This window comes from Ceratotherium simum, chromosome 22 (genome assembly GCF_057802395.1).
Source record: "Ceratotherium simum simum isolate JZ-2026a chromosome 22, ASM5780239v1, whole genome shotgun sequence".
Taxonomy (NCBI): Eukaryota; Metazoa; Chordata; class Mammalia; order Perissodactyla; family Rhinocerotidae; genus Ceratotherium; species Ceratotherium simum.
Window position 1 is genome coordinate 28,817,875 of NC_141921.1, and position 27,537 is coordinate 28,845,411.

General features: G+C 50.8%; 1 protein-coding gene across 1 annotated transcript in view; it reads right to left on the bottom strand.

Annotated features, from left to right (window-relative positions):
- Window positions 1–9,863, bottom strand: part of OPRD1 (opioid receptor delta 1) — a 34,427-nt gene extending 24,564 nt beyond the window's left edge. The window contains exon 1 of the mRNA XM_004425847.2: window positions 9,444–9,863. Coding sequence (XP_004425904.1) covers window positions 9,444–9,670 — 227 coding nt within the window. The 5' untranslated portion in view covers window positions 9,671–9,863. The remainder of the gene's footprint in view (window positions 1–9,443) is intronic.
- Between the last annotated feature and the right edge of the window lie 17,674 nt (window positions 9,864–27,537).

Genomic DNA, 27,537 nt, shown 5'->3' on the forward strand with positions numbered 1-27,537 from the left:
TAATTCCTGAGCCTGGCTCCCAAGTGCTGGGCAACCAGCCAGAAGACATCATGAACGCCAACGACTTCCTGTTTTGGGCCAGGCCCTGCGCCGAGGCCGCACATCATCTCCCTTCACCTTTGCCCTCACTGTTCCCTCGGCCTAAAACACTTCCTCCCACCACTGGCCTCTGCTCAGTTGTCCCCCCGCCCCCTGATCTCCCCAGACGCGACTGCAGCCCTGCCGCCCCCTCTCACACTGGTTTTAGTGGACCTCATCGCCAGAGCCTTGGCTTTACATCTCTTTGTCATTGTCTTTCTTCTCCCCACTAGACTGGCAGTTCCGTGAGGGCAGGGACCGTGTCTTGGTCGCTGTTGCAGGCCTCGCCCCTACAACTGTGCCTGTACTTAGGAGGGGCTGCTGAATGTATGTTTGCCAGAACCCTGCCACGTAGGTGTTTTTCTCTCATCCCCATTTTACAGATGAAAAAACAGGCTCAGTGAGGTGAGCCCAAAGGTGGACAGCCGGCAAGAAGCAGACCTGGATTTGAACCCCATCTCTCTGCTCCTGAAGAATGGGGCTGCCTTGCCAGCTGCTGGCCCTGCCCCAGGGAACTTGGGGTTCTTTGGGCCCATTAGGTGTCGTCAGTGGCCCCCAGGACGGGCAGCCCTGTACAGGAACCCACTTCTCATGCTCCTACGTACTACTGTTTGCAGCCACCTTCTGGCTCTCCCTTAGCCCAGCTAATCTAATCCCAAGCGTGGAAAGGGACACAAGAAGAGTGGGCAGGGGGTTAGGAAAGGCAAGTTCCAGTCCGGCCTTGGCCACTAACTCAAAAGACACAGAACCTCTCCAGGCCTCGGTTTCCTCATTTGTAAATCAGAGGGGCTGAACCTGACATACAGGGTGGCAGAGGACAGGGCAATGGTTAAGAGCGTGGGCTCTGGGATCAGAATGACCTGATTTCAATCTGACTCTGGACTCTGAGAGTGCTGTATCACTTCTCTGCGCCCCAGGTTTCCTCATCTATAAAATGGGGGCAACGACATTCATGTCACGTGGGTCTGTGAGGATTAAATGGGATGATATATATACATCTCTAAGCAGGGTGCCTGGCACAAAATAAGTGTTCAATAAAGAGAATCATCATCCATGATCCAAAATTCTATGCCTTGGTGAAAAGGTTACTTCTGCAGGGGAGGCAGTGAGGCCGTTTCCACCTCTCCCTGCGTTGTGTTTATTGAATGGGGCTTTTTGACCTCACAGGACTTTGAATTTTGAGTTCTTTCCACTTATCAAGAAAGACTCCAAAAGCTACAAAAGATAAGATCTTTCTTCACTCACCCACTCCCGCCAGAGACAAAGATGTTGATTTCTGCAGCTGCACTGGGAGCTATAAATCAATAGAACACCACCCAGGCACCCCATCCCAGCCCATATCCCCTGGCTGGTAATGGGGCCGCTGCAGCCTGCCTGATGGTAAATTGCTAATTTAGGCCAGACTTTCTGCTCTACCCCACGATTATCCCTCTTCCTGTGCATGCTCTGATGTCTGGGTAGCCAATTGGATTTAGAGGTCCCAGGAATCTGAGGTTAATGAAATCATGCCTTGCCCTTGCACGGCCCACTTCCTCTCCAAGTCAAGACATCATCCGCCGAGAAGGGGAATCTGAGATCACAGCATCCTAGAAGCATTCTTCTTTGAATCTCAGCTGGGGTGAGAGGAGCCTGAAATTGCGCTTGTCTTATCTTTGCTCCACCCAAGTCTCCACTGCTGAACCGCCACCCAGTGGTTTTCCAGTGTCCTCTTGCCGACCCTCAGTGATGGGAAGCCCCCTACCTTACACAGCAGTCCATACCTTCTTTGAGAGCTTTGCCTGCCGGAAAATTTCTTATAGAAATAATACGAGATGTGCACAAACATAAGTGTTCAAGAATGTTCACAGATGCATTATTTAGATTGGTATAATATTGGCAATAACATAAGTCCCCCCCAAATAGAACACATTCACACAATGCAGCCATCAAAAATCATGTTTTCAAAGACCGTTTGATAATATGAAAACATACTCCTGATGTAATGTTATGTGAAAAGGCACCTTACAAAATGTTATATATAATGCAATCATTTTTCAATATAGTGTGACCCTGATGTCATTAAAACACACACACAGGGGCGGGCCCCGTGGCTTGGTGGTTGAGTGAGCGCGCTCTGCTGCTGGCGGCCCGGGTTTGGATCCCGGGCGTGCACTGACGCGCTGCTTCTCCGGCCATGCTGAGGCCGCGTCCCACATACAGCAACTAGAAGGATGTGCAGCTATGACACACAACTATCTACTGGGGCTTTGGGGGGAAAAAATAAATAAATAAAATCTTTAAAAAAAAAAAAAAAACACACACACACACACACACCCACACACAGAGGCACAGAAAAAGACACAGGAAGGAAATAGACCAAAATGACAAAGGTTTTCTCTTTGTGGTGGGATTATGGGTAACGTGTGTCTCTGCTTAAACTTCTCCATATTTTCTGAAATAACTACTATGTTAACTTTATTGTAAAAGAAAATTTCTAATACTGAGCTGATAAAGTCTCCCTATAGCATCCACCCAATAATTCCAGTTCCTTTGGTGCTTGATAAATGTCAATCAAATGAATGAGAAGCAAGTCTCTCTCCTCTTCTAAATAGCCATAATGATAGAAAACGTTTATTGAGTACATACCAAATGCCTGGTTCTGTGCTGAAGTCCTTCACGTCACGCCTCATGAACTTCTCATAACCACCCTGTGAGGGTCTATTGCTACTCCCATCTCACAGATGAGAAGACTGAGGCTCAGAGAGGTTGTGCACATATCGCCCAGGCTCACTCTCTTAGTAAAGGGCACAGCTGGGATGTGATCCCAGGGCAGTCTGGCTCCGCCGTCCGGGCTCTCAACTGCTGTTAACCCACAGAGGCATCAGAGGTTTGCCCACAGCCATCTGCCCTCCTCCCCAGCCTGTTCCTCCCTTCTCTAACTCTACATCCCCAGCTCTCGCCCCCATTCCTCACGGGTCTCATGGACAGCAGTGGCAGAGTGACAGCAGTGGCACCTCTGCCTCTCTGAGGCAGAGCCTTCCCATCCTCATCTATAAACGAGAACCTACAGCCCCCATGGCAGCTCTGTCTTGCGGCTTGGAGAAGCCTCCGGCACATGGCTGAGGCTCAGCAGAGGCTCCTCAGTGCCCTCAGTGACTCCTCTGGACTCACCCCAGTGTGTCTGTGAGTCACACACACTCCCCAGGGAATGAACCCGAGACCTGGGAGGGGTAGGCTCTGGGACAGCGCCAGGAGGTGCGGTGGGAACACCAGCCAGGGCTGCTGCTTGCTCTCCCTGCTCAGCCTCACCAGAGGTCATCTGGCCCAGCCTCCCGCCTTCTGGTAGGTCTGACAGCACTCCATTTTAGAAAGGGGACAATTGAGGCCAGGGTTTCAGTGACCCATCAAAGGTCACACAGCTCTCTTCCATTGCCCTAAACTGGCCTCCCTGGTTTCCCCACATTGAGGCCCTTCCTCTCTGTCCTACCCCACACCCGCCCACACCAAATTCATCCTCTTGGACACCACTCTGCACCGATTGCTCCAAAGTCCTCTTCCCCGTGGGACCCAAAGCTCCCTCACTTCCCAGCCTTATCTTACTGGGGACCCAAGAACCTGTCCAGCCTTAGCTCCCACTGTCCAGACTTGCAACCCGAGCCTCAGCGTAGCCTCTGGCCCCTAACACAGCCATGCTGAGCCTGTCTCCAGGGCCCTACTCAGTCCTCCCTCCCCCACCTCCCCACGAGAACAACTGCCTCCAATTACCTGGGGCTGGTCCACGGAGTCTCCTAACATTTGCACCTCACCGAGAATTCTGGAAGGCAGAGACTATAGACGGTGGATTCATCACTGGCTCCGGGCCTGGCAAAAGCCCACCACACAGCAGGCACCTTGACAACCATGCTGAGGAGGACACCTGCTTGCAAGACCTATCTTACTTTCGTCCCTACAGCCTCTCCGTCTTTGCCCCAGCCCCTGGCACCCTCAGCTCAGCCATGGTGAACTTCCCTGCCCTCTGCAGCTCTCGATCATCAGATCATCCGCTAAACATTTCTTTGTTCATGTTGTTCCCTCTACCTGGAATACTCCACCCCCCACCTCCACGTAGCCAACTGCTGCTCCTCCTGCACGACTCAGCACCGGCGTCACCTCCCCTGGCTGGGTCAGGTGCCTCCCCTGGACAGCTACACCTCCAGGAAGCTGCAATTGTCCCCGGAGCTGTAACTAACCAGAGGGTCCCAAGGGCCAGGGCTGTGTTAAGAGCCAGAGGCCATGCTGAGGCTTAAGCTGAGAGTCTGGACGGTGGGAACTGAGGCCGGATGGGTCTGGCAGGGGTCAACATCAGCAAATGCTTGTCGAGTGAGTAAATGTGCAGACGATGCAGGAAGAGGGAAAGGGCCCAAGGTGGAAAATGCAGACAATCAGGCCTCACAGCCACCCGCTCGGCGGCCTGGAGCAGCTGCAGGGGTGCTGGTTAATCGCAGCCTGTATTGAGGGCCTATTATGCATGATCTCATCTGATCCTCTCCATAACCTATCCTGATCACCTCAATTTTGCAAATGCAGAAATGAGGCTCAGGGAAGTTAAGCTGTCTGCCCAAAGCCACCACTAGGATGTGATCGAGCTGGGATGGAGACCCGGAACTACCTGACTCCAAGCCGCGACCTTTACCGCCGCACTGTGTCACCTCACTGGAATCTCTCCTGCCTAGGGGCCCTCGGTCTGTGGAGCCCAACCCGAGCAAGAGAGGGAAGGGACATAAGAAGGCAAGGCGCTCATGCTGGGCCTCCAAAATCAAGACAGGGACTCAGAGCTCCCAATTCTGCAAAGCCCACACTTGAGCACCTGTCCCAGCAACCCCTGGCACCTTGGTAACAGACAGAAGGGACGACCAGAACCCCTCATTCACCTGTCGTGACCCACCCCAGCCCACACTGCCTGGCCCAACCTCCCCTCCCTGCTCTGTGCTGCAGTCACCTGGGATGGGAGAGCAAACACGACGCTTTACCAACATCGTCTTATCCGATCTTTAGGACAAGGGTGCCTATGAGACAGGTAACATGATCCACACTGTACAGACGAAGAAATTGAGCTGCAGAGTGGTGACCCAACTCGCTGAAGATCTTAGGAGGTGGCAGAGCCAGCATTTGATCCAAGGAGAGTCAGAAGAGACACGGGCTGAGAGAGAGATCGAGGGGCTCAGCACTGAGTAGCACACAGCCTGAAAGAGAGTCACGAAGAAGCAAGGGGGCAGGAGGGGGGTGGTGGGGGTGGAAGGAGACACAGCAGGGTGTGAACTTGCTGAAACCAGGATCAGGGAGAGGTGGAGGCAGGGAGACAGGGCATGCTGTGGAACAGACAAGAGGCCAGGTGGAAAAGCATCAACTCCACTCTCCTGCCTGGATTCTGGGGCAGGCAAACCAGGAAGTTCTGGGCCGTGGAAAGCAAAGATGGGGTCACCTGTCAGAGACCGGGGGGCGGTCTGCTAAGCCCTTCACAGTCTACCCTGCCTAGAGGATGCCAACAAGAACTCTGACATCCTCTGCTCAAGGCACAACTCCACCCAGAAGGAGGGCTTGTCCAGCTCTGAGGACCGACCGAGTCACCACGCTGGCCAAACGCACACCGCAGGAGTAGGGAGCAATGCTCTGCCTGGGGACCAGACGTCCCAAAAGTCCTGCTCACACTTCACGGAAGCCTCAGGAACCACAGGCTGTTTGCTACGAGTGCAATTCCCAGAAGCCCCTCTCATGCATCCTGAAGGAGGAGTGGGCTTCTCAGGCGGGTCCACGGAGCAGGAGAGGGTCAGAGTGTGGGGGCGGAGGGAACGGAGGCTGCTTCATGATCTGGGATTCTGAGATTCCTGGATTGTTTTTTTCAGCGTCTCATCTGTGTCAAGCTTCCCGTCACAGGCTCTTCCCTCAGCTTTTTATTTAGTTACCCCCTCCTCATCCTTCAGCTCCTCAAAGGCCTCCTCTGAACTCCCCGACCAGGTGAGACCCTCCCCCCATCGTGGGATCCCAGCCCCCCACACTCTTCCACAGCTCTCAGCACAGCTACAAATTTAAGCTTGTTGGATGACTAGCTAATGAATGTCTATTTCTCCCCCCAGACTCTACGCTCCATGAGAGCAGGGACAGTGTATTTTTTTCCTTACCACTTCCTCATGTCAGCATCTAGCACAGTACATCCACAGAATTTTCTGGAATGAGCTAATTCTTTTCATTCCTTCACACGGAGACCTTCCCTGTTCCCCAAGGGCTTAAAAGGCTCAGATACAACACGTTATCTCATTTAATCCTCACCACAACCCGGGATGCACCATTGCTATTCCCACTTTATAGGTGAAGAAAGGAGCTTCAGAGAGCTGAAGGCACTAGCCCAAATACACAGCAAGTAAGTGGCTTTGACCTCAGGATTTGAACTTGGCTATGTCTGGCTTCAGAGCCCCAGCTCTGCCACTATTCCACCCTGCTTACCTGCCACAAGGGTCCTGTGGATGTTCCCTGGCAAACCTTCCCTGCCTCCCAAACTGCCTAAGCTCAGGACTGACAGGCAGAATTCATTCATTCAGTCAGTCATTCATTCAACCAATCAACTAACTCACTTATTGGTTGTATCAGGCCCTGCATGGGGTGCCAGAGAACCAGATAGACCAGGGCATTTTCCCCATCCTGGGCTCCCCTCCCCCCATTGCCCTGGGGACTTTGCCAGCAGAAGCCGAGCCCCAGCAACTGCCCTGTGCTTAGCCTCCCTCTCAGTGGGGAACCAGCCCCCCTCATGTCCCCTCCCCCAAGGACAGCAGCCTAAATTACAGGGGCTGAGTAATGCAAGATCACAGTCCTTTTGTCTCCATCATTCTCTGAGGATTCTAGGATGAGAGGAGGGACATGCAATTCTGTGACTGTCCCCTACCCCAGGCAGCTCTGGAAAAAGTTCTGGACTTGGAGTCACAAGACCAGTGTTCCAGCTCTGGGTCTAGGGCTGCCTACGGGACCTCAGGAGAACAAGTCACCTTGCCTCTCTCTCAGAACTGCAGATTCCTCACCTGTAAACAGAGGTGATAATGATGAGGATTCTAGTGCCCATCCCACAGGGTTGTAGGTGAGGATGAAATCATTCAGACCCAGAGATACAGTTATCACACAGAAGGTTGGCCCTAATGTCTTAGCAGTGTGGAGACCTATGGGGGCCCTACGCTGCTTGCAAGACACATTTGACAATGTGATTTGGGGAAGGTTGGTTGGGAGCACCCCTTGCAGGCTGAGCCCAGGGCCTTGCTTGAGTGGACCCTCAGAAGTGAGAGCCCCCACTCCCACCCCCAGCTCAGTGGTAGTAGGGGAGCTGTGCTCATCAGCCCACCAGCCACAGGCCCTGGGGAAGAGGCCGGGAACGGGACTGAACACACCGACACTCAGCTTCCCCCAGACAGAGCTCCCAGGACCTCCCCAGAGAGCGCAGTGCCAGGAACCTGGACCTCTCAGAGTCAGAGCTACCCCCAGGCCCACCTCAGGACAAGCGCCTCCCTCATTCCCTTCTTTAATAGGCACTGTATTCTGAAGGATCTGGAAAATTCCTCCTCTTCAGCACACAGGCAGCTTCCATTTATTGGGTCCAGGCACCAGGCCAGCTGCATTATATATACTCGCTCATTGACACCTCACGAAAACCCTATTGAAGAAGGTTCTATTATTACCCCATTCTACAGATGAAGAGACTGAGGCTCAGAGAGGCTGAGGGATTTACCCAAGTCACGGAGCCAGTTTGTGGAAGAGCTGGGATTAATACTCAGATTGGCCCATTCTAAAGCCTGCACTACCTCCAAAGGCAAAGTGGGGAGAATCATTGACAAAAACGCAAAGCAAAGATCAATCCTGCCTGTGCTTCGGGGAATCTTCCCACTGCAGCTGGTGATGAGTCACTGAAGGCACAGGAGCTTCTCGTGCCCTCCACTCTTCCTGGAGGAGCAAAGATCTCTCCAGAGATCATCGATGCCAAAACTCCCTCAACACTCACACCCACCCCTCCAATGCTCGAATGCACTACACTCTGCCCTGCAGAGACCCCATACTCTGGAATTCATACTCCCAATTGAGGAGACTGGGTCTCTATTCTTCAGACAGGGAAACTGAGGCAGATGGTGGGGCAGGAGAAATGGGGCCCCTGCTGTGACGGGCACCAGGGACTGGGCTGAGATCACAGCTCACATCTCCAACTTCTGAGCCCACAATCTGCCCTCTGCCATCTGCTCTGCCTGGTGACACCACAGCCCAGAGAGGTTTAGGACCGTGCCCTTGGTCAACCAGCACGGATGACCCATTTCCAACCAACAGTAAACACCAGGGCATTTTTGTGGTCATAGGATAGGAGTTTCCTTTCCACCCTTTTTGCCCCTGTCTGAGCTGGCAGAGCTGGGTCAGGAAGGCTGCTTCTGGGCAAGCTGATGATATTTGAGCTCTGCGAAAGTCCCAGCACCGTGCCTAGAGACCAAGAAGAGAACTCCGCTTCCCAAGGTGAAAGCACAAACTCCACTCCAGCCCTAACAAACCACTGCGGCCTTTGGCAGAAAGAAGAGCTGTGAGAGGAGAGGAGGAGAAAATGAGGGGCATTTGCGAGAAGGCTCTGAGGCCTCTCTCAATCAACTCCTGAGCTCGTGACCAGATGGCCACTGGCGAAGGAAGCAGAAAGCCGACTGGGCCGCCCACAGCTGTTGCCCCCTGTCCCCAGGAACATGGGCTTTCCGTTAGCAAACACACACACAGGTGCACGAACACAGGTGTCCAAAGCCTCTCTGGATGCTCTCCTCCCCCCAGGGGCTCAGAGGTTTGACAAGAACAACACAGTCACATTGTCACATACTCAGAATCACAACTGACAGTGTGGGACAAGCACACAGCAACACAGGGACCCCAACAGATGATCACCAAATGTGACTTAGTAAGTGCCCTACAGCATGGTGCAGACACGCACTCTCCTGTGCCCACCTGCATGGACAACCCACACACAGCTGTCTCCCCAGAGGCCCATGGCACCTCGGGCATCTCTGCCCACCCCTACGAGGTTTTCAGAGGTCCAAACACACATTGCACTGTCACAAACAGAATCACCCACTCACAAACCGTGACAGACACACAAACTGTCGCCAAACTGTCCCACAGCCTGATGGAGACGGGGATGACAACAGATGATGGAATGTTTTTTAGTTACACACACACATTCCAGTCCTCCTCTCAATGGAAGCTGTCTCCCCGCTGGGTCCCCGGTGCCCCCTGCAGGAATTGCGCAGACCCCGGGAGTCCGGGGTCCCAGGTCAGGGTCCCAAGTCCGTGGTCCCCACCCTCACCCCGAGGCCCAGCCCCGCGGCGCCAGCCCAAAGCGGACTCACCGGACGATGCCAAACATGACAAGCACGTTGCCCAGCAGCCCCACGGCGCACACGGCTGAGTAGAGCGCAGTGATGGCGATAGCCAGGGCGAGGGACGAGGCGCTCCGTGCGCCTGGCGGCCCCGACGCATTGGCGCCCGAGCTGGGAAAGACGCTGGGGAAGGCGTCCGACTCGTTGGCGAGGAGAGGGAGCTGCAGCTCGGCATCGGTGGAGGGGGCCGGCTCCATGGTGGCCGGGCAGCCGGCGCCGCCTCCCTCCCCACGGTGCGCCCTGGGCGCAGAGACCTGGTGCGAGGGGCGCGCCGGGGCCCGAGGCTGCGGCTCCGACGCCGCCAGCTGCAGCGCCCCGGCCACCCGGCTTCCTCTGCGCCTCCTCCGCCTGCCTCGCCGCCCGCACCGCCCTGAGCCCGGCGCCCGCCCGCTCTCCTGGCCCGGAGCGCTCTGAGCCGGAAGCCGCTGCGGGCTCCTCGGACGCGCCCGCCGCGCGCACCACGTGGCCCGGAGGCGGCCGCCAGTCTGCGCCCGCGACCGGGGGCGGGCGCTGCACCACCGGCTTGCAGCTGGCCTGGGAGGCTTCCCACTCCCTCCTAGGGATGCTCCGTAGGCTCGAGTGCACCTCCACCCCGGCCCCGACTTACCTCCCCACCCGTTGCCGCTCTGAAGTCAGAAGGACCTGGACATGAATCCTGCCTCTCGCCCCTGCACCAACGAACAGAGTGACCTTGAACACGTCCCTTAACCTCTCTCGACTTCATTTTCCTCGTTTGTAAAATGAGGATAATCGCATCAGCTCCCTCACAGGGTTGTTGGGGAGATTGAATAAGATGATGCCAGTGAAGAACTTAGCCCAGTGCCGGGCACGCAATAAGTGCTCCATAAATAACTGTTATCATCCGTGGTTTTCTTGCGCCCCATTCATTCGCTCAATTGATATTTTTTAGGTGCCAAATATAAGAGCCGGGTACTATTGGGGATCCACCACTGCACAAAATCAGATGCGGCCCCTGCATCCTGGGGCTTGCAGCCCAGTGGAGGAGAGAGACATCAGTCCCAACACTACACTAATGAAGACAGAGTTACACACCGAGGAAAGTGAAGGAAAGCGAAGCATTCCTGTGGCAGGGCCTACAAAACCCAGAGGTCACGACGGCTTCCCTGGGGAAATGACACCTGAGGTGAGAGGTGAAGTTTGGGGAGGAACTAATTTAGAGAAGAAACAAGGGAAGAGCATTCCAGACAAAGGAACCACATGTGCAAAGACCCTGTGGTCAGACGGACCAAAAGGAGGCCATGAAGAGAAGACAGGGAGCGAGGGTGGGGAGAATGGAATGAGGTGGTGGGCAGGGTCACAAAGACCACCTTAAGGATCACTCTGGTGGCTGTAGGAGCAGATGGAAAGGGAAGCACTTCCCACATCCTCTCCCAAACCTGACCAGCCCAGACCCAGAGCCATCTTCCTTTTTGGGGCTCATGTCCTTCCCAGAACATTCTCTCTACCAACTCTTACTCTGTTCCAGGCACTATGATAGGCGCTTTATCCGTGCATCAACACTTTGGAGTACATTCTATGGTTAGTATCCCGATTTTACAGACGAGAAGACTAGGCAAGGCACTAAATTATCCCAGATGGAAATTATTTCTAAGTGTGTTTCCTCCTTGGGGAGACCAGGCCTGATTGATCCCTGCACCTAGCAGAGGGCTGGGGTCACAATGGGTGCTCAGGAAATACTGGTTGGATAAATAAAGGCCCTGGGGTGGGGGGGAGTTGCCATGGGACAACATTGGTGTTCCTGAGCTCTAAACTCTGGGGTGATGCTCTTGGCCCTGTGAGTGGCTGAGCAAGGACCCCTCACTCATATCACTCTCTGACTTGAGTCCTCCATCTATGTGCAAGGCTCTTACCCTTTCCCGGAAAGAACAAAGCCCGGTTTCCCACGTTCACCCTCCTCCCCATTCTCTTTGCCCCTCCCAGCTACTATCCAAGACCCCTTACCAGCTATAGCAGACTCCCCACCCCAAGGCTTTCCCACTCAACCATCTAAGGACTCATCAGACAGACGATTTTTGCTGTGTGGTCACATGTGCTGCCAAAACTCTCTCCGCTGTCCCAAAGGGCCTGGTACTCAGAGATTTTTCTGGTGCCAGGGAGAGAAATTGGGACAGGAAGAAGGGCTACTTTTATTAGAGTTCTGGCACCCTCCTTACCCCTCCAACAAGCCAATTTTTTTCCTACCTCAGGACATTTGCACACTCTCTCTTTTCTACTTGGAAGGCTCGGCCACTTCCCCAGGCTAAATGTTATTCATCCTTCAAGTTTCAGCTTAAACATCACTTCCTCCATGAAACCTTCACTGACTGCCCCTCCCTCCACCACCTAGACCAGGTGCTCTGTTATTTGTTCTCATAGCATCATGCACCTCTTCTTTACAGAATTCCCCACGTATTTGTTTGTGTAATCATTGGATTTTTGTGCATCACTCTACAACAGGTCTTGTGCGCATCTGTACCCCCACCTTGCTACAGTCCCTGATGCTCAATGAGTGATGGAATGGGAAGCTCAATTCCAACTTTGGTGAGCTCCCATGTTGATGAGGGAAACAGCAGATATCGATTAATATAGGACCTAGGGATTCTTTTAAGCGCCTAAAACCTTTTGCATAAACTCTGTAATCACATCTTATTTGGAACTGCAGTACTAGTTCCCAGCTCCACCCCTGCTCTTGGCTTTTAGCTGTAACCAAATCAGTCTACCCTCACTCCTTGGCAGTGCATTTGGGGCTTTCCCCAGTCTGGTCCCAACCAGGGGTTACTGCTGCCCTCTTCTGACTCCACCCCCCCATCCCCGCCCCAATCACGTGCTCTGGTCATACTGGGCAGAAGGGAACTTTTAAAAATTGCATTCCGCAATGTTTTTTGAGTCCCTCTTGGGTACGGAAATGCTATGGTGGAAAGTCATAGCTATCGTGTAGGCAACAGACAGAAAAAGAGTTCCCTTAACTTCACTGAGCCTTAGTTTTCTCATCTATAAAGTGGAGAGGTGCAGGATTGGTGCAACTGAGAAAGGCTGCATGAGCGTGAGTTATTGAACCGTGAGGTTGAGTAAGACCATTGCTCTCTTGAAAGAGCTCACAGTCAAGAAGCTGTGAGAGATATGCAGATGACCAAGTACATGAGCGAAATAATTGCTAAGGAAACACATGCTGTTGTGGACTGCCCCTTTTAAGAGTTTGCTTGCTGCCTCTGCTCTGTCACGTGAGAATACAACAAGAAGGTAGCAGTCTGCAACCTAGAAGAGGGTCCTCACCAGAACCTGACATGCTGACCCTCTCAGACTTCCAGCCTCCAGAACTGGGAGAAATAAATTTCTGTTGTGTGTAAGCCACTCAGTCTATGGTGCTTTGTTATAGCAGCCCAAACTGACTAAGACACGTGCCAATTGCACGTGAATTGCCCCCCTTGAGGACATTGGAAGAACACATGGAAACTGGAAAGGCATGGGAAGGGGTTTCTCTCATGGCCTCCCACAGAGAGTACTTTGAAGAGCTCAATTCTTACTTGGATGTGAGCATTCTAGTCTATTTATCTTTAAAAGGCAATCTCATTTCTGTGGTGACAACTCATAAATAATCATGTTGGCTGCCATTTATAGAGAGTTTGCTGTGTGCCAGGCACTGGGCTAAATGCTTTGTGGATTATTTCATTTAATCCTCAGCAGCCCTATAGGCATGAGGTTCTACTATTATTATTCCATTTTGCAGAGATTAGCTTAGTGCCCAAGCCAGAGCTGGGATGCCAAGCCAGGTCTGTGTGACTCAAAAAGCCAGTCTCCTTGGGCCGGCCCGGTGGCGCAAGCGGTTAAGTGCGTGCGCTCTGCTGCGGCGGCCCAGGGTTCGCCGGTTCGATCCCGGTTACACACCAACACACTGCTTGGCAAGCCATGCTGTGAAGGCGTCCCATATAAAGTGGAGGAAGATGGGCACAGATGTTAGCACAGGGCCAGTCTTCCTCAGCAAAAAAAGAGGAGGATTGGCAGATGTTAGCACAAGGCTGATCTTCCTCACAAAAAAAAAAAATGCCAGTCTCCTGACTACCACACTACGCTACCTCTCAGAGCAAAAACTAGAAAGTCATCCCCCAAAAACACAAGAACCCATTGTTCTTGTCTCTGCTCGGCAGAGTTTCCCCACTATGGAGGGTGATGAGTTCCTGGGAGCTCAGGAGATTCTTGAGTCCGTCCCTCCTCTTGGTGGAGCAGAGTAGACACAGCCCTCCAAGCCTGGGTTACTGAAAGGTTTGGGTCTGCTTGGAGCTTGTCCCCATCCTTGACTTCAGGGTAAAAAAAAAACAAAAACAGATGGGAAATCCTGGGCCAACCCAGGGCATCAGCACGCGTCAGCACTGGAGAAACAGAAATCACTGAAGGAGTCAGAGCAGAAAGGAACTCCATGGGGAAGCTATTAACAATTTAGTACGTGGGAATGTGGCTCCCACCTGCCATCAAGACAGATCTGCCTGATGGAAAATACTGTGACTGCCTCTGAGAGAGCGGGCAGCTCCCCTGGGATGCCTGTCAGTCTGGCTCCATCCGAAAGCCCCAGGAGAGGGAGGTCCTCAACAATAACCATAAAATAATAACCACTTGCATTTGCAAAGTACTTTTGACTTTCCGAAGTGCTCCCAGATTGATGATTTCATCTTATCTTGACACCATCAGATACATAGGGAGATCGGGTTTCCTTATCTTCTTTTTATAGCTAGGAAGACAGACATCTAGAAAGCCTGGGTGAGATCCCCAAAGATACACAGCAAATCAGTGAAAGAAATAGGGTTGGGACCAACATCCGTCTAGTTGCCCCGGCCAGACACCTGAGAGTCATTCTTGACTCCTCTCTCTCTTTCCCCCCAATTCTCTACCTCTAAGCAATCACCAAGTCCTGGTCATTCTTCCTAGAGAACCCACGAATCCTGCCATTGTTCTTCATTCTTACCACCATCTTCCTAGTCTGCTGTACCATCATTTCTTGCTGAAACTACTGACATCGCCTCTGAAATGGTCTCTCTGCATCCAGGCTTGCTGCCTTCAAGCAGTAACACGGCTGCAGGATGCTCCATGCTTTTGCTCTCTCTCTACCTCACTAGTCTCTTGTTGTACCACCTTCCCCTTCACATGCTATGTTCCAGCCAAAATAAACTGCTTTCGGTTCTAAAAATACCCTATTTCTCTCACTTCCGGGTTAATCTGAGTGGTTAAGAGCAGGGCTTCGGTGTCAGACTCATTGGATTTGAAATCCCAGCTCAGATACTTACTGGTTGCCTGACCTTGAGCACGTTGCTGAACTTCTTCTGTAAGTTTCATAAAATGGGGACAACGAAAGTACCCGCTTTATAGTAACTGGCATGTAGGCAGTGCTCAGTATGTGTTAGCTATTGCTGTGATGATGGTTCCTCTGCCTGGAACACTCTACCGCAGGCTCCCCAGCCCTTTCGTCACCTAACCCACTCCTACACCTCTGTCACATCTCAGCTGAGATGTTGCTTCCTCCTCTGCTCCCCTAGATTAGTTTATATCACACATTGTCTGTTCCCTTGGGACATATCTTCTTCCTAGAAGCACAGTGAGGTCCTGGATTCCTAGAAGATCATCCCACCCAGATGTTGCTGGGGAGACCTGGGTCTGTCAAGAGAAGGGGGGCATGGAGTTGAAGAGAGAGGGTGGCCAAGGCAGGGTAGAGTTGGATTCCCTGAGAAGGGAGGACAGAAGAGGTTGTAGGTTCCTTGAGTGAAGACTTTGATGAGTAGTGAGAGCCCAGAAAATTTCTGCAACAAGTTCAGAGTCAAGAGAGCAGAGAGAGAACCTCCCACTTTCAAATGGACCCCTGAGGCTTGGACAAAAGTGCCTCAGAGGTAACCTTGATGGACCAAATGCCAAGTCTTTGCTCCATGTTTCCTGGATCATGCAAACCTCAGGGAGGAGAAGGGCTAGACCCCTCCGCTGCGCACTCTCCAATGACTGACGCTGGATTTTCCCACAACCCTGGTGAATAGGGGCAGAGGCAGAGGTCATTTTATTTATTTATTTTTTAAATTGTTTCTGCATCTGAGTGTCGTGGAGGAAATCCATATACCTACCTGTTAGAGGAACCGTCATGAAGCCCAGACCAGGCATCAACAAAAGACAGATGAAAATCACCCTCTTTGGAAGGAAGGTGACTTGGAGAAATTGAAGCTGCAAAATCTCCCTCCCCCTCCTTGTGCCTCGGACTAGCCCCCTGTCCAGACACTGTCAGCCATCTGACCAAGAGCCACCTCCTCCCCTTATTCCCTGCAACTCTATCTGATCAGGGGGTAGGGGTATTCCCTTGATTTTTACGGGGAAGGGAGCCTGCTCCCCTGCCTCAGGGGATGCATTGGTTCAAATAAATTATGGTAATCTGTGGTAGATTGCAAAATGGTCACAATTCTTCACTTTTCTCTATATCTACACCCTCTGCAATGTGAGTTTGCTACTCTTCCCATCAAGCGGTAGATTCTGTTCTTCCAACTCTCATACTCGGGCCAGCCTGTGACTTGCTTTGCCCAAAAGAATGGGATGGAAATGACAACATGCCAATTCAGAGCCTGGGTCTCAAGAGGCCTTGCATTCTTCCACCCAATCTCTTGGAACCCAATTGCTGCCATGGAAACAAGCCTGGGCTAGCCCGCTGGATGAGAGACCCAGTCACCCCGTCACCCCAGCTGACAACCAGCCAATACCAGACATGTGAGAAAGTAAGGCCATCCTAGACCAGGAAACCCCCAGCCGACCCAACAGCTGACCACAGGCACACGAGTAAGCCCAGCCAAGATCACCAAGGCCTGGCTCAGATCGGCAGAACTACTCAGCTATCCACAGACTCATAGCTATAATAAATGGTTGTTGTTTCAATCCACTAGGTTTTGGGGTGATCTGTTAAGCAGGAGCCATTATAATACATACATTCCTACATCAGTGATTGGTCTAGGGATGGATATGTAACCAATGAGATGTAAACAGAAATCTGCTGACAACATTTTTTTCCAGGATAAAAAGCAAAGCCGTATCAGAAGAAAACTGTTTGTCCAAACCCCTTGGGATGCTGGTGTGATGCCTGGAGCTATAGCTGCCTTCCTGCAATCATGAAGCAATAAGCAGAGGGTGAAAAGCCAATATGATGAGATTGCCAGTGGAAAGATAGAACAAGCCTGAGTCTTTGGTGATGTTGTTGAGCTATAAGTACATCAGCTCTGGACTGCCTGCTTCAAGATCTCTTGTTTAAGCCACTCCCAGTCATGTTATTTTGTTACTTGCTGCTTAAAGCATTTCTAAAGAATGCACCAGTGTGTGGGGAACATCCCAGGAAGAAGGAGACGTGGTTTATTGACATGAAAACATTGTTTTGAGACTGGAAGGTGGAATTCTGTGATTAAGAGTATGGCCTCTGTGGGCTGGCCCCATGGCTTAGCGGTTAAGTGCGCGCGCTGCGCTGCTGGCGGCCCGGGTTCGGATCCCGGGCGCGCACCAACGCACCGCTTCTCCAGCCATGCTGAGGCCACGTCCCACATGCTGCAACTGGAAGGATGTGCAGCTGTGACATGCAACTATCTACTGGGGCTTTGGGGGGAAAATAAATAAATAAATCTTTAAAAAAAAAAAAAGAGTATGGCCTCTGGGTTAGAACACTGGGTCTGCCACATTCTAGTTACGTGACTTTGGATAAGTTTATCAACTTCGCCAAGCCTCAGTTTCCTCATCTATTAAGAGGAAATGATAATAATATATATTTTACAGGATTATGAAAGAGAGACATGAGGTAATGCAGATCCAACGCTTGTGGCGGTGCCTGGCACATAGGAAACATTCAATAAGCTCTTAGCTAGTACTATTATTACAATATCATGTCTAACATTAATAACAATAACCATGTTGATATCAAACTTCCTTTCTTGCTCTTTTTTTTTTTAAAGATTTTATTTATGTATTTTTCCCCCCAAAGCCCCAGTAGATAGTTGTATGTCATAGCTGCACATCCTTCCAGTTGCTGTATGTGGGACGCGGCCCCAGCATGGCCGGAGAAGCGGTGCGTGCCCGGGATCCGAACCCGGGCTGCCAGCAGCAGAGCGCGTGCACTTAACCGCTAAGCCACGGGGCCGGCCCACCTTTCTTGATCTTTTGAGGCAAAGTGACCCCAGATTTAGACCGATCCATCCCCGGGACTTAGCCAGTGTTGGGTACACGTACTGAATAGTGTGCTGGGTCCTGCCTGGAGTTAATTCCCATGCACCAAACTGCAGAATTTGTTTGTTTAGAGTGGAAGGTGATGAGAGGAGGGATTAGAAGGGACTCGAAAGATGAATGAGCAGCAGCAGGGAAGGGACAGTGGCTTGGAGGAGAGAGTGGGACAGGCTTGGAGTTCCCCAGCCCATTGCCAACTAGACCTGCATGAATAGAGGTCTCAATGTTACAGGCAGAAGGCGAGGGGCCTCTGAGGCATGGGGCCCCGGGAGCCCAGGCAACCAAGTGTGACCCAGTGGGGAGAAGGGCCTTCTCCAGACCTGTACTCCGAGAACAGTGCCCAGTGCCTAGTGCCTCTCCTGCCTGCCTCGGGGCAGGGGTCGGGGGGAGGGGCAGGGAGTGGCCGGTGAGTGAGCAACATGATGGTGGAGGTGAACATGTTCTGTCTGTCTCCTGTTTTTTCTATCAAGCTGTCATTTTCCTAGACAAAAATCAGTTCTTCCCTTTCCTTTCTCTGCTTTTTCTTCTCGGCTCATTCCCTTCAGCTTCCCGCCCCATCCCAAACCTCTCCCTCCCCCCCATTTGGAGTTCCCATTCCCTCCACTGGAATCCCTAATGCCATCCACTGCCTTTCCTCCTCCTGCTTTCTCCTCTGTAATTACTTTCTCAAGCATCAAACTGCCCACCTCTCATCTCCACACTGATGCTGAGGATATTAAAAATTGCTTTCAATTGACCTTGTCAGATGGGTACTCCCGGCTGGCAAGTCCCCAGTCTCCTTCTTCCAAGGTATCTTTCTCCCCGACCCCATCCGCATCCTCCCCAGCCTCTCCTCAGGCAGCCTGGGCAGGACCCTGAACCAGAGGGGAACGCTGCGGAGCCAGACTGAGTGCCCACAGCCCCAGCCTTCATGGAAAGTTCCTGCCCCAGAGGCATCTCTCCTTCTCCTGCAAAGGGCCTTCAGGCTGGGGTGCTGGCCTCCTGGCTGGCACCCAGGGCCATTCTGGTAGTGAGGGCGGGCGGTGTGGTGAAACAAATACAGCTTTAGGAGCCCTGGGATTAGCATTCTGTCACCAGATGCACAGAATTGTAGGACTGGAAAAAAGCTTAGGCATCATCTAGTTCAACCCTCCTTTAATTTACAGAAAAAGATACTGAGGTCCAGAGTGGTGAAGGGACTTACATGCAGCAAGTTAGTAGCAAAGTCAAGACCAGCACCCACATCTCCTGAATCCTGTAACAATGTACTTTCCCCCACGTTGGGCGGGAAGACCTCGGGCAACTGCATCTCCTCATATGCTGGGCACTTTGCAAAGCACTTTTATGTATATGGTTTGAGTTAATCCTTCACATAACTCTTTCAGGGAAGGTGTGTAATGACCCCCAGTTTACAGAGGAGGAATCCAGGGCTCAGAGCAGTTCAGGAGCTTGCCCAACGTCACACAGCACATACAGGGGCTGGACTGGAACCCAGGTCTCTCCGGCTCCAGAAACCTTCCTGGCCAAGGCACAAAACCTCTTTGTGAAACAGTAAGCACCTGGGCCTCAGTTTCCTCGCCTATGAAATGGAGGAATTGAATTCTGTGGCCCTGAGACCCACCTTTGAGGCATTGAAAGGAATGTCGAGGAGAGGCTGGCTGTTTGCTAGTTGCCCAATTAGTGGGAGAATTTCTCTGTTTTCCCCCATTTGCTTCAAAACATCTCGCTCTCAGGTTTGCACCGAGAGGATCCTAGGGAAGGTGCCATGGCAACCACAGTGGCTCCAGGGAGCCCAATTCACCTGACTTGGCCAGTCTGGCAAACTGAGTGACCTGAGGCCTGCGCTACCCGAGAGGGTCAGGATGGAGCCAGGGCCCCCCCACAGAGGACTTGAATCAGACAACAGGGGGTCGGGGGAGGGGTTGAGTGGCCTGCACGCTACCCCTGAGATCTTGCAGCCACTGCCACCAGGGCAGAGAGAAATGGGTTTGCAGCCTGCAAATAAGGCTCTATGGTCAGATCTGTGACATATAAATTTGAAGATCTCGGGCAAATCATTTACTCTCTCTGAACCACAGGGGTTTTTTTGTGGTTTTTTTCCCCTCATCTAGCACATAGAATATGCACAAAATAAATAGCAGCTGCTATTATTATTACTAATACCCAAATTTTGAAGAGTTGGATGCCCACCAGATAATGAACTTGAAATACTTTATATACTGCAGCACGACACAAGTGCAAGAGATTATTATTACCCAGTAAGAATATTCACACTCCCCTGGCTATAGAACCCCTTATTGCAGATAATAATTGAACCGAGCACTTTCTATACAAAAAGACACGTTAGACTCCATGTTTGGGGAGAAGCACAAAGATGAATCATATATGAATCTTTACAGTCTGGAAGGTGGCATATAAGATACAAGGGAGGAGGCGTGTTATGAGAGAGGAAAGGGTCAGATGCAGTTGTTGGGAGTTGAGAGACAGAGACCATTGATTGACTTGGGGGAGACTTTCCTGGGGACATAGCCAAGTGGGCAGGCCACATCCTCACTGTGCCACCACTGTCCCCCCAACTGCAGACACCTCTGTGAATGCAGGTACCTCCTGGGTTGCAGTTATTTACAGACACTGTTTCTATCAATCAGGACTCTGTGGTTGCAAGTAACAGAAACCCACTACAACTAACTTAAGCAGGAGCGTTATTGTAAGGGAACAAGGGTGTCTGAAGATCCCTAGTCAGGGATGTAGACCGGCTCTGGGAAGACCCTAAGACCAAGAATAGAATCCGGGGGATTCACTCTGTTTCTCATCTCTCCTCCATTCTGTCTCTGCTGAGCAGCCTCCTCTGCTACTCCTGCAACAGTAACGGGTCTGACCACGCGCAGCTCCTAAATCCTCAGGTTTAACACCCAGCCTGTCACACAGTAGACAGGGTGACCAACCATCCTGGTTTGCCTGGGACTCTCCTAGTTTTACCAATGGAACCTCTCGGTCCTGGGGAAATCGGGATGGTTGGTCACCCTAGAGATAACTCCTCAGGACATGTTTATTGAGCTAATAAATGTTCTAGCGCCGGGGCAAGCAGGAGTAGCTTTTGAACCTCCCAGCTGTCCTGGGAGAAGGAAACCTGATTGGTCCTGTTTAAGTCAGGTGACCTCCCGCCCCGTCCAATCAGCCATGGCCACAGGATGGGCTCGCAGAGTGCAAACCCGGCTGCCACCAGCCAGCCGCCCTGGGTGGTGCAAGTTCCTGGAGAAAGTAGGGGGTGGGGTGATTGATTCGTGGTCTGGGTAGATCCCCCCAAAAGGCGTCAGCTATAATTTCTGCCTCCATGAACTCTTCAGAGGAAAGGACCACGCCCTGTTTATCTTTGTATCCCCAGAGCCTATCACATGCCTGACAGAAAGTATGCAATACAGTGTTTTATTTCTATTCTAACACATCAAGCTTGTTCTACCCTATGTCTTATAATTTTATTTATTTATTTTTCTCCCAAAGCCCCAGTAGATAGTTGTATGTCATAGCTGCATCTCCTTCCAGTTGCTGTACGTGGGATGCGGCCTCAGCATGGCCGGAGAAGCGGTGCGTAGGTGCCCACCCGGGATCTGAACCCAGGCCGCCAGCAGCGGAGCACGCGCACTTAACCGCTAAGCCACGGGCCGGCCCCTACCCTATGTCTTGGCACTTGCAGTTCCCTGTGCTAGAATGTTCTTCACCCAGTCCCCATGTGGCTGGGGTCTCTCCTCACACACCAGCCCTGAGCACAAATCTAAATTACATCCCTCCCCGACCCTAGCACTATCTTTCATATCAGCCTATTGCAACCTGTTATTACTTCCTGATTTTCTTCCCCGCGCTTATCACCACCTGAAATTCTCTTGTTCATTTACTGGCTTGAGTTGTGTCTGTTTTCCCAATACTAGAACGTGAGCTCAGGAAGGGCAGGCTCCTTCTCTCTCTTGCTCATCACCGTGTGCCCAGTGCAAAGATAGGACCTGCCCCCTGTAGGTGCTTAAGAAATTTTTGTTGAATGAACAAAAAAATGGATGAAATGTAGAGGAGGGGGAGGTGCATTCCAGGTAAGGGAACAGCACCAGGTGAAACACGGAGGAAGGAATTCATTGCAGGGTCTGTACGGGGAATAGGAAGTAGCTTAGTTTGGCTGGAGGGTAAAGAGCTCAAAGGGAAGTGGGCAGGGATTTGAGGAGTAGGTTAGTGGGTTAGGGCCAGACCTCCACATCCCAGTGTCCCGCTCTAGCTTCTTTATCCTGCAGGAGCAAGTTTAGGTGAGGCTCTCCTTTTTGTTCAGGTCTTCAGGTCACACAGGTAGTGAAAATTTCTATCAAAAGACCTACTTTGTAATAATGCCAGAGAGGAGTGTAGACCTTTGTGGAATATAAAGAGCTTGCAGGAGAATGTCTTGTGTTCTGACGACAGCCGTAGGAACCACACAAGTCTGGCTGTGGTCACTGTTCCGAGAAGCCTTGTGGTGGAGTGGAAAGAACAGCTGCCTGCATCGAGTTCAGAAGATCTGGGCCTTCTTTTTTGCCAGCTGTGTGACCCGGGCAAGACTCTCACCCTCCTTAAATTCACTCATTCATTCATTCAGTCAGCCACTCCTTCAACAAATAGTTATCATGTGCCTATTGTGATGGTTAATTTTATGTGTCAACTTGGCTGGGCCACAGTTCAAAGATATTTGGTCAAACATTATTCTGGATGTCTCTGTGAAGGTGTTTTTGGATGAGATTAACATTTAAATTGGTGGAGTTTGGGTAAAGCAGATTGCCCTCCATTATGTGGGTGGGCCTCATCCAATCAGTTGAAGGCCTGAACAGAACAAAAGATTAACCTCTCCTGAGCAACAGGGAATTCTCCAGCTTGACAGCCTTCTGACTCCAACTGCCACGTCGGCTCTTCCCTGGGTCTCTAGGCTACCAGCCCACCCTACAGATTTTGGACTTCCAGACTCCATAACCACGTAAGCCAATTCCTTAAAATAAATCTTTCTTTCCATATATACACATCCTGTTGACTCTGTTTCTTTGGAGAACCCTGACTGATACAGCCTACTATGTGATTAATTCTGAAGACAGAGCAGTAAGCAAAACAGACTGGGTCTGTGGCCTCACTGAGTTTACATTCTAGTGGGAGAAGGAAACAATAAGAAACAAACACTACATTAAACACACTGATTAGAGATGTTTGCAAGTGTATAGAACCCCAGGGCTTAGCTCTGACTGAGCTGAAGGCCTAGCCAGGTGAAGGGCCAGACAGAGGGGCTTGTAGGCAAGGGCCCAGGCTTTCATTTCAGTTTCCTGTAAATTGGAGAAAAGAATATCAGCTCTGTTGTCATAGAGAGTGTGTAGAATGAGCTCATTTTTGGTTTTTTTCTAATAAAAAAGGTGGATATGTCTAGCAGGATGGAAGGAATTGTCGCCTTAACAGATGGCAGCAGGCTCCTTAGAGAGAGAATTGTCTCTTTTTAAGATAACACTTCAATAAACCACTTGAGGCAGGAAGTGTGCATGCTCCCATGGGCATTCACTCTCAGAGCAGCCTATGAGAGAGATGTGTCAGAAACAATGTGAAGAGGGTTGGGGGCAGCAAGGAAGAGAGGAAAGGAAGGACGATGGAGGTGAAGCGCCCTGACAGAGGACCCAAGGACTTTCACCATTCGATTTTAAATAGTTTGTGTTCCTGTGACACAACCCCTCCTACCTTAGGAATGTTTGCAATACACACGTGGCTTCTTGTGAAGGGGGGTTTTCTGGAAATGGAGGAAAGGAGTTAAATTTCAGGTCTCAGTTACCACCAGGCCATGTTGCTCCAGGAGTTACACACCAGAACAGCCAAAAGGATGCAGAGCAGAGACTAAGAATTTGGTGGAATTAGGAAGTAGGAGCCAGGGCTGAGTGGGCCCACTTATGTGCCCTGGAGAAACTTGGTTTTGAGGAGGGAATGGGAATTTCCACTGGGCAGAAAATGAAGGGTTCAAGCCCATTGTTGGGGAAGAGGGAGAATCCCCCTCCTCCCTTTCCCTTAAGGTTCTTATGGCTGGCCAAATAATTAAAAGACAGGTTAGCAGGAGAAAATAATACCAAGTTTAATAACATGTATACATGGCAGAAACCAGGGAAACTGAATTTCTCAACAAAATGGCAGAGATTCTCATCTTAAATACTATCTTCAGCTAAAGACAAAGGAGGATGTTGGGGGTGGGGGCAGTCAGTTATGGGAGATCTCCAGAAAAGCACAGTAAACAAGTAAGATTATTATGTAGGTATAAGGCCTCCCCTTCCACAGTGATAAGTTTCTAGAGATGGGGTCATCCCTCCTCTTCTCAGTACAGAGAGGGAGATACCTTTACAAATGGAGATTTCCCTTATAAATGTAAATGTTTGTCTGGCAACTCTTTTCAGGGCCACCTAGAGAATGTGGCCAGGAAGAGACAGAATTTTTCATAAGATGGGCTTGTTGGTGCCTTTCCTATTGTAACATCTATTTTACATTATGTTACAGCCATCATATGAGAGTGGCTCCTTCCTGAAACAGGTCTTCTATGTTAAATTCTTTAGGCAGTTTGGGGGAGGTCAAATGTCCATCAGAGAAAATAATCAAGGTAAAGAGATACATTTCAGGGTGGCCAATTTTGATCTTCCACACCATCTTGTCTCAATCTTAAGACCCCAGCTGATTTCTGGGTGACCTGGATAATATGGATGCATAGGAGAACAAAGTGTGGAATGCTTGACACCAAAATGCTAACGGGTGCTGTTTCTGGTTGATGAAATGACATGATTTTGTTTACTTTAAATAGATATATAGATATAGATTGTAGATATAGATTTAAATATGTATCTTTATCCAACTGTCTAAATCTTTTACAATAAGCAGAAAAAATCCAACAAAGCTGTTTTCATTTTTTTAGAAATAAGTAAATTTGCTGCTGCCAATCTTGCCAGAGAGCCCAAGACAGCAGGTCTCTCCTCACCAGCAGGGGATGTGGAGAGGGGCTGGAGAGGAGAGAGGCTGGGTCTCCTTCCTCCACTGCACTTGGAGACATGACTCATCTCGCTCCTCAGGCTGCTATGGAAATGAGAAGAGAGCTCCCAAGGAGACTCAAATTGCCCATCTCTCCCCTCTCTCTTCCCACGGCGAGAGCGAGATGAGCCCAACTGTCCCGCTCTCCTCTCTGGAGAGCCACCTCCTGGCCATTTGCCTGCCAGACCCAGAACCGCCTCCGGCTCACCCCTCGAGGCCAGGCCAGTTAACAAGGTCAGTTCACTTCCATTTCTTTTCCTCCCAGCTCCAGACTCAGGCTTGGGTTCCAGAGAAGGCCTCCTCCCTCTGCAGCCTCCAACACCCTCCTGAAGCCCCCAGCCTTTGCGGCCCGCGGGCCCTGATGGCAGAGAGGGCTGCAGGCCTCAGAGGAAGCCAGGCCTCCCTCCTGGAGGCACCACCCTGACCCCAGCAGCGGCTCCTGCCCACAGCCCGGGTTTCCTAAGACGCCTCCTCACCCGCCTCACAGGACACGCCTCCTCCTCACATTATGGTCCAGGTAGAATCTGGTTACAAAAGGCATCTGGGGATGGGGGGGGCATTGAAAGGGAAATACAGGTAAGAAAAACCTAGAGTGAAATGCAAGAGTCCATTTAGTAAATGGTCCAAGTGAGAGAAATTATTATCAAGACAATGGCAGTTATAACCCCAGAGCTCCTGTTTTCTGATCTTCCTGGTTCTCCTTTTCCTTTCACATCAGAACCAAATAGGGAGGGGCCGGCCCCATGGCGTAGTGGTTAAGTGCGCGTGCCTCGCTGATGCGGCCCTGGGTTCGGATCCCAGGCGCGCACCAATGCACCGCTTGTCAGGCCATGCTGTGGCGGCGTCCCATATAAAGTGGAGGAAGATGGGCACGGATGTTAGCCCAGGGCCAGTTTTCCTCAGCAAAAAGAGGAGGAGTGGCAGATGTTAGCACAGGGCTGATCTTCCTAAAAAAAAAAAAAAAAGAGCCAAATAGGGAGTCCAGTCTTCTTGCCAGTATTTCTGAGGGTTCCTGGAGAGGAAGTACTTGTTAATAATAACAATGACAATAATAATAACGTCCTGTGTTTATTGAGACCTTATTAGGTTGAACCATATGAATTTACCTCTTAACCATATTTGAACACAAAACAGCAATTTCATATGGTTGAACTGGAGTCTATGGGACATGCGCTATACTAAGTGATATACGCACAGTATCTCACTTAATCCCCATGACAGCCCAATGCTTATTTAACAGAGTAAAATTGAGGCTCAGGGAGGTTAATTAACTTGCTCAACATCACACAGCTTGTAAGGTAGAACCAGGAATCAAAACAAGACCATCTGAATCCAAAACTCAGAGCTTAACCAGAGTCATGGGCCTTGTTTCCATGTAATCTGAATAGCTGCTCTGGTTTCTTCCTGATTGTTCCAAGCTGTCTTGTAATCACTTTTTCAGGCTGCTGCCAGGCTCCCAATCACCTTCACCCAAAGACAGGGCGGCTGTTCTTCCCTGCACTCCCCAAGCAGCACGAGCCTCAGGCTGAGTCCGGGTTGTGGAGGCTAACACGCCTTGCTGACGCCGGGGAAGTCGTGAGCAAATTGCAGTTCAGTAAATGAAAACTTAAAAATGCTACCCCACCGGAAAGCTCAAATATGGACATCTTAAGGCCCCTCGGTCATGGCCCTCTGGTCCCTCAGCCTCCCCCACCCCCTGCCACATTAGCGGGGCCTTCTCTGCTCCGATCAAGGTCTTCTGTCCCTGCCCTTGCTCTTCTGGGTCCAAACTGTGCCCCACACCCATGTCCTGGGTCCTCCAGAGAAAGAAAACAAAAGCAGCATTTATAATCAAACCAAAACAACAACCTAACAGCCTCTCCACCCAAAAGGATGCCCTTTCTCTCATGGTGCAAAGTGTTGATCTCCTTTGGTCTCAACTCCCCCTCCACGTTCACTCCAAGACTTGCTGTGCTTAACCGAAGACCAAGGAGGTATGTTGCTCAAAAAAAGGCAGTCTTCCACCAAGATGAAGTCTGCCTTAGAATAGAAAATACTGCCGGGCAGCTTTGTTTTTTTTTTTGCTTTTTTGCTTTTGTCATTAAATAGACATAACATGAAATTGACCGTTTCGGGCAGCTTTTTAAAATAGTATTTTTTTTTTTCATGCCTGCTATGTTATGAATAAAATGGGCAAATGAAGTCTGAGGAGAATGTGAATGGCAGGGGGCAGGAAGGGGGCATCATTTGGCCAGGCTAGTGGCCTCAAGTGCCCAGCGGGTGGCATGCGCTTCTCCCTGGTGTCCCCTGAGTTACCGCTCTGCCTGCCTAGTGGCCTCCCTGCTGGGCGTGACAGTGATGAGACTACTAAGTGGGTTGATCCTGCTGTAGACGCCTGAAATGCTACTTAATTAACTATGTGCTACATTTCTAATCCATGGGGAGCCATTGAAGGTTCTTGAGCATGATCAGAGCCGCACTTTACTAAGATTCATCTGGTGGGAGGGTGAAGAATAGCGAGGGAAGATTCCCAGGGTGAGGAGATGAGTTAGAAGATGGTGAGGGTATAGCTGGGTCCAGGTTCCAGCGATACAGGGTAAGGAGATAGAACTGAGACCCTCATATATATCAGGACCTCAAAGGACTACCCTCAGTGAAAGAAGAGATGAGGAAAAAAATCTCTCCTCCGGCACAGAGAAACAAGGAAACTTGTATGTCAGCTAGGTAGAGTGGGAGCGTGGGTATCTCCCTGGGGAGTTTGTAATCCAAGCTCAGGTTTGGAATTTGACTTTACACTACTCACAAGCTAAAGAATTAACATAAAACGCGTCCTGGACCC